The sequence below is a fragment of the Carlito syrichta genome, unplaced genomic scaffold (assembly GCF_000164805.1).
Source record: "Carlito syrichta isolate Samal-C Ts95f unplaced genomic scaffold, Tarsius_syrichta-2.0.1 Scaffold123615, whole genome shotgun sequence".
Classification (NCBI taxonomy): Eukaryota; Metazoa; Chordata; class Mammalia; order Primates; family Tarsiidae; genus Carlito; species Carlito syrichta.
Genome location: NW_007067711.1, coordinates 235672 through 242973, shown reverse-complemented (window position 1 = coordinate 242973; position 7302 = coordinate 235672). Strand labels below are relative to the sequence as shown.

Genomic DNA, 7302 nt, shown 5'->3' with positions numbered 1-7302 from the left:
GGGCTCAGGCGATCCTTCCACCTCAGCCTTCCAAGTAGCTGCAACTACAGGTACACACCACCATGCCTGGCTAATTTTTTTGTAGAGACAAGGTCTCACCAAGTTGCCAGGCTGGTCTTGAGCCCCTGGTCTCAGACAGTTCGCTTGCCTCCACCTTCCAAAGTACTGGGGTTACAGGTGTGAGCCGCTCTCGGCCCAAAATTTTATTTTATTTTATTTTTTTATTTTTATTTTTTTTGAGCTGGAGTCTCACTCTGTCGCCCAGCCTGGAGTGCAGCGGCCGCTCCCGGCCACCGCAGCCTCTACCTGCTGGGCTCCGGCGATCCTTCCACCTCAGCCTTCCCAGTAGCCGGAGTTACAGTCATGCACTACCACACCCGGCTAATTTTTTGATTTTATTGTAGAGATGAGGTCTCACCTACCCGGGCGGGTCTCGAACCCGCGGGCTCAGGCCATCCACTCACCTCAGCCTCCCAAAGGCGCGGGATCACAGGCTCCCATCGAGCCCGGCTCTCGGCCAAGAGTTTTAAATGTTTGAGGAATGAAACATTCCTCAAAGCTGGGATATTAGAAGGGCAGTAGGGCCAGGAGTCATGGCTCATGCCTGTGATCCCAGCACTTTGGGAGGCAGAGGCGCAAGAATTGCTTGAGCCGGGAAGTTTGAGACCAGCCTGGGCAACACAGTGAGACTTCATCTCTAAAAAAAATTTAAAAATTAGCTGGGTGTGGTGGTGTGTGCCTGTAGTCCTGCTACTCAGGAGGCTGAGATGGAAGGATTGTCTAAGCCCAGGAGGTCAAGGCTATCTTGAGCTGATTATGCCACTGCACTCCAGCCTAGGTGACTGAGACTCTGACCCCCCCCCCCAAAAAGAAAAAGGCAGTAGGGCGTAGGAAGAAGGAGCATTGATACTCCTGCAGGGCCACTCTGGGGGTGCTATATGTGGACCTCTAAGCAAGGAGGTGTGATCTCAGGCTTGATTTACCAGGACCCTTCTTCCAGCTGCTGGGTAAAGAGTGGCCTGGGTAAGGGCCATTCATTCGGGCAACTGTCTCGGTGTCCCAGGAGGGACCTGCAGTGGGTGGGCTTGGGTGGAGGTGGGGAGATGTAGAGGGATTTTGATGGCAGAACAGACATCACCACTGATGGGTTGGATGGGAGCAGAGGGCAAAGGCAGTGACTGAGGATGGCTTCTGGGCGTGTGGGGCTGAACAACTGGTGCTTGATGTAGTGAGACTGGGGAGACCAGGAGGCGATGGGTGGGGAGCTGGATGTGCTGGCAGGAGGTAAGAGATCAAAGCCGCGGACCTGGAGGTAGAGATCTGGGGACAAGCCACCAAGGGAACCAGCCATCCTGGGGAAGCAGGTGAGGCGGACAGTAAGGTCGAAGAAGTTGATGGGTGTGTGTTGGATGCTGGGAGTTGCTGAAGACAGTGTGGCGTGGGGAGGGGATGCTCTCAGATTGACCTGGGTTTGAATTCTGGCTCCATTTCTTGCTGCCTGTGCTGTGAATACTTTGAGCAACTTGACTTGCCAAATAAGGGATTCGATTACCTGCCTGCAGGTGAAGATAGGAAGCAAATTAGCAGTGCATACCTGAAGGGAGGCAGAGGCTCAAGTGAGGTGGCTGCTGGTGACAACTGCTCCCTTATTACTACTGATCAAGAGAAGAAGTAAAATGACCTCGATGTTGGACACCAAATTCCAGGTGTCACAGCCAGGACGGAGCAGTCTCGCTGAGGACCGAAGGCTGCCCCAAAGTGGGGTGCTGTAATTGGCCCTCTGTACCTCGCCTGTCCCAGGCTCACCTGATCTCCACTTGGTTCTGAACGCTCCCTGTCACCCTAGCTCAGGCACGAGGTCCCAGCCGTTAGCTTGAGCCATCCCCACCTGCACTGTGACCAGCCATGGCAGGCTTCTGCTTTGGTCTCTTGCCCCAGGTTTCTCACCCATCCTTTCCCATCACCAGCCTTGTTATTCCCCAGATGGAGCTGATGGCCTGGTCTCGGGGAGATTCTTTTTACCCTGAATGGGACAGGTTTTGTCGGTGGGCACTGGTAGCTACTGCAGAAACGCAGGCTGGGGCATGGGCAGGCTGGGGCCTCCGGCCAAATCTCGGGTTAACTGGACCACTCCCTTGGTCTCTTTCCCACAAGCTTCTGGCCCTTGATCGTAAGGTGCTGCCTGTCCCCAGTTCCCAGTCCCAGGATCACAGCCTTCACTGAGGCCGCTGGTGGTGGCCACCCAGGTCCTCCGTTGGAGTACATGCCTCCCTCCCCTCACGTTGTCTTTCCTCTGTCTTCCCTTTGTTCGTCTCCTTTCTCATCGATGCTGCCTGCTCTCGGGTTGCCCTCGGCCTCAGCGGTGGGCCCTCCTCTGACCCCTTGCCTCAGGACTGGCCACCCTCACCCGCAGCACATCCTCTGTGCCTGCCCCTGCCTTGGGACCTTTGCGAGCCAGCCTGGCCTTGGCAGCCCAAGGGCTGGGCCCCCGCCAAGAGCTGTGTGTGTGACTGGGCAGTGCCCAGCCAGCCCCCGCAGGCCAGACCCGGGCCCTGCTCCCTGCCCAAGCAAGGCCTGAGGTTGCCCATTGGCCACGGCCTGGCTGGGCTGTCCTAGGGGAGGGCTGGGAGGGAGGAAGAGAGGCTGGGAGAAAGGCGCCCTTCCTGTGGTGCCTGCTGGTAATTGGCTCTGCGGAACCGGCCTGGGACACGAGGGCCTGTCGGGTCAGGAAGTGGTAACAATGCTGCTCTTTCAGGAAAGACACGGCTTGGTCTTAGGTCCTGTGTGACTCCAGGGGAATCTGGAGAACAGCCTGTTCTCAGAGGATGTTCTCTAACCTAGACTCCCCTCCAGAGGTGAGATGTTGAGCCCTGAGCTTCCCATCCTGGGCACTGGGAGGGGCCCCAGGCGTTGGCCTGTGGATGGGCCAGGAACCATTCCGAACGAATGATTTCCCTCAGGGAGAGAGTCCACAGCAGGGGGGAGGGGCAGGCGATTTCCCCAAGAGACTGGGAAACATGTGCCCGCCCTCTTTAGAGGGGAGTACTTGGACGCAGTGGGTCCTGACGATTTGCTACCACTGACCCCATGCCCTGCCTTGGGTGGGGAGGGAAGGCATATACACAGTGTCGAACATGTTAGAGAAATGGGAATTCAAAAAACAGAAAGGGAAGTAAGAAAAACACATTTTTGGCCCAAGTAGCTTGGTACATCTTTAAGAAAAGGCCAAGTTTGGTCTGTGCCTGAAGAACGGGCGGGCTTTGGAACGTGAAAAGAAGGGGAGGCGTGGGGGGGGGGTGAGGGAGAGGGGGTGCCCCAGACACAAAGCATTATGGGAACAGCAGGAAGCTGGTCCTAGCAGGGAGCTTCTGCCCTGGAGACCTCTTGGAGTCTGACATTCCGGCCCCCGGGAACCCACAGCTTTCCTTAGCGTCTAGAACACTGAGGCGCTGCCCTGCTTCTGTGTCCCTGAGCCCCGAGAAGCCTTGCCGCAGTCCTGGGCAGCGGGCCCACAAACATGGGTGGACTGTCCCTCAGGTGTGGCTACTGTGGTGAAGAATTGCTTGGGGGACGCAGGAACGTTGACTGCAGTCTTGCGAACCTGCCAAAGCTACAGGGAAGGGTCTGGACAGTCTGGCCTTGCTGTAGCTGTTGGCTTAGGAAGAAGCTCTTTCTACAACCCAGTGCTAGGCCAGCCCCTTGTCATGGTACCGAGGGTACAATGTACAGCGACGCCAGGGTGTTCCACACCTTCCTTAGGACCCTGGAGAAATAGCTCCTCACTCAAGAGGATGAAGGGTTATTTGTTTCAGGCCCCTCCCTTACTCCAGAGCCTTCTGTGGAGCCCCAGTATCCATCAGATCACAAGTCCATGGCCTGATATCCAGGGTCTTCCATCATCTGAAAATGGGAAGGGATTTAGAAGTCATCTAATCCAACCTGAGCCTATCAGTCTTTTTCATGATAACCTGGAGGAATGGTTGCCTCTCTTCTGCCTGTGTCCTTCTAATAATAAGGAATGTTCTCTTTCATGAAGCAGCTTTTTCTTTTTCTTTTCTTTTTTTTTTTTTGAGCCAGCATCCCACTGTGTTGTCCGGGCTAGAGTGCAGTGGCATGCTCACAGTTACTGCAGCCTTGACCTGCTGGGCTCATGCGATCCTTCTGCCTCAGCCTTCCAAGTCGTAGCTGGAACTGTAGGCACATACCACCATGCCCTGCTAATTTTTTTTTTAATTGCAGAGATGAGGTCTTACAGATGAGACCAGATGAGGCTGGTCTCGAACCCCTGGGCTCAGGCAATCCTCTCACCTCCAACCACAAAGTGCTGGGATTACAGGCGTGAGCTGCTGTGCCTGGCCCATGACACAGCTTTATCCAGAAACTGCCTCCCTCTACTTCTGCTCATCATTGGTCTAGGTTTGATCCTCTGGAATTCTCTCTCCTTCTATATGAACACTCTTCAGAATATTGATGTACAGCTGGGCACAGTGGCTCACGCCTATAATCTCAGCACTTTGGGAGGCCATGGTGAGAGGATTGCCTGAGCCCACGGGTTTGAGACCAACCTAGGCAACTTGGCAAGACCTCATCTCTACAATAAATCAAAAAACTAGCTGGGTGTGGTGGTGCATGCATGTAGTTCCAGCTACTTGGAAGGCTGAGGCGGAAGGATCACCTGAGCCCAGCAGGTTGAGGCTGCAGTGGCTGGGAGCGTGCCCCTGCACTCCAGCCTGGGTAACAGAGTGAGATTTCAACTCAGGAAAAAAAAAAAAAAGGAATATTGATGTACTTCTAAGTTTTCTTCAGATCCCAATCCAAGTAACTTCTTTTGGAAATAGTCCAAATGTTAGTTTTCTTTATAATATGTAAAGCCTACAACTGAATAGTTGAGACCTGCTCCTGTGTAGAGAATTACCCACACCCTCCCGCATTCTGAACACCATACTCCTTTTAATGCATCCAGGGACATAAGACTTGCATTTTCATCAACCACATCTAATGTTGCTTATATTAAGTTAGCAGCCAAAAATAAAATGCCTAAGTGATGTTCACACGTGCAGCTTTGAGTCACAGCTTCCCCGTGCCAATGAGTTTAGACCTAAATATAACAAATTTCCTTTCTACCTACTGGATTTAGCTTGTGAAGTTTAACCTGTTTTCTCAGTCCATGAAAGCTGTTTGGATTCTGAGTGTGTTGTGCAGAGATTGAGACCCCCGAGCCTGAGCTGCAGAGCGGCCTTGGGAGGCTGAACCCCAGCCCTACATGTGCTGACGGAGTAGCCCTGGGCAACTGGCTTTGCCTTTCTAAGCCTTGGTTTACTCATCCGTAGAAGGAAGAGGATTAATACAAATTACCACCGACCGGCAGGTTGTCGCCTTAGAAGGCTACACTGAGAGAATTCCTCACAAAATGCTTAGCACAGGGCCTGGTAGTCTACACTGATTCCAACCACTGCTGTGCGTGAGTGCACGCCCTCTGTGCTTTTCAAAATGACTGTTTATTTCCCCTGAAGCTGGCTGGCCTTATTGTTCTTTGTTTATTCAGGGCCTCTGCTCACAGTACCCCACCCCCACCAGACGGTGGCCCCGGCCTCGGTTCCTGCCCTCTCAAGGCTTAGTGTCCACAGCACCTTCCCTGCCTGGTGGGTGCTCCCTCTGCTGCCCCCGGATCCTGGACACGGATCCTGCTGAAGTTGGTCTTCCCGCCCCCCTGGCTTCAGGTTCTTCCCATTCCCACTTCCGGCACTCGGCACCTTCATTCCCACCACCTCTGTTGCTTGCTACCTTCCTCCCTTGACGCCTCCCCGCAGGCTCCGTCCGGCTCCGCTCCAGCTGTCTCCGCTGCTGGCCCACATTCCTCCAGCTGCTGCCACCCCTCCTTGCCTCTCAGAAGGCCCCTGGCCTCCCCTGCCCAGCCTCACTCCCTTCCGGGTTCCCCTCTGCTGCTCCCCTGCACTCACAGCCCCCCAGCCTGCATGCCCCGTGCCTTTCCACTCTGGTGCCTTCCTCTTCCTGGAAGGCCTGTCCTCTGTGTTCGTGACCTGGACCCAGCCCTCGGCGACCCCCTCCATAGTACAGAGCTGTCAGGTAGCAGGACCTGGGCCAAGTTTCTCAGCCTTCCTGAGCAGTAGTTTTTAGGTGCCCCCTCCCCCCGCCGCCGAGGATGCATGAGGCATTAACAGAGAAACAGGTAAGCTGCAGGGGCCAGAACCTGGGACAAACTATCCCTTCCTTTCTTTAAGAAATTTTCCCATGGCTAGGCTCAGTGGCTCAGCCTGTCAGCCCCGCACTTTGGGAAGCCGAGGCGAATGGATTGCCTGAGCCCATGGGTTTGAGACCAGCCCGGGCAACTTGGCGAGACCTCGTCTCTACAATAAATCAAAAAAGTTAGCTGGGTGTGTGGTAGTGTGCACCTGTAGTTCCGGCTATTTGGAAGGCCGAGGCAGAAGGATTGCTGGAGCCCAGGAGGTCAATGCTGGGGTGGCCGTGAGCATGCCACTGCACTCCAGCTTGGGCAATGAAGTGAGACTCCAGTTAAAAAAAAAAAGTTTTCCCTGACCAGTGTCTCAGCTTTCCTAGCTTAAAAGGATTTCTCTCTCCTTTCAACATTTATAGCACAGAACGTTTCCAGTTTTAGCTACTCACGCACACGCACGTGCACACACATACATACAGAGGATCTATAGTTAGAAACTCATGGTGTTATTTTATGTCGCTTATGGGAATTTTAAGATGGTTTGTCACTTGGTTTTGTTTTTATTTGTTTGTTTTGTAAGCAAGGCTCCCACTGACCACAAGCTTGGGCAGTTGACTAGGCAGTATAAACACTTATTTGTGGGGTAAATCTAAGTTTCACCCATCATGGGTCCTCCCTTGAGTCCTCGAAGATGTTTCTAGCATTTTCAGCTACATTCTCTGCTTGCTCACGGCCCATACTCCTGACTGTCTCTACCAAACCCCTCAGAACTTGACCATATCCAGGCCAGCACCTTACCAGATTTGGGTCTTGTTGTCCTTTTGCATCTCTCTGTTCCTTGTAAGTCCTTTTAGACTGCAGGCAACCATTAGGGTCTCAGTCAGTATGGTGTCTTGCCCCGCAGTCTGTCTGCAGTCAGAATCTCGTCATCGTCCCAGTGCCAAGGGAAGAACATGGTTTAAAAGGCTGGGATGCAACCAGGCTCAGTGGCTCAGCCTGTAATCCCGCGCCTTTGGGAGGCTGAGGTGGGTGGATCGCCTGAGCCCGGTTCGGGACCCACCTGGGCAGCGAGACCTCATCTCTCCAATAAATCAAAAAATCAGCCG

The 7302-nt window shown here is 53.8% G+C and overlaps 1 protein-coding gene across 1 annotated transcript in view; it reads left to right on the top strand.

Moving 5' to 3' along the window:
* The first annotated feature begins 2678 nt into the window (after nt 1-2678).
* HIP1 (huntingtin interacting protein 1) overlaps nt 2679-7302 on the top strand; it is a 70161-nt gene continuing 65537 nt past the window's right edge. Inside the window, exon 1 of the mRNA XM_008048464.2 lies at nt 2679-2855. Within this exon, the coding sequence (XP_008046655.1) occupies nt 2826-2855 (30 nt within the window). The 5' untranslated portion in view covers nt 2679-2825. The remainder of the gene's footprint in view (nt 2856-7302) is intronic.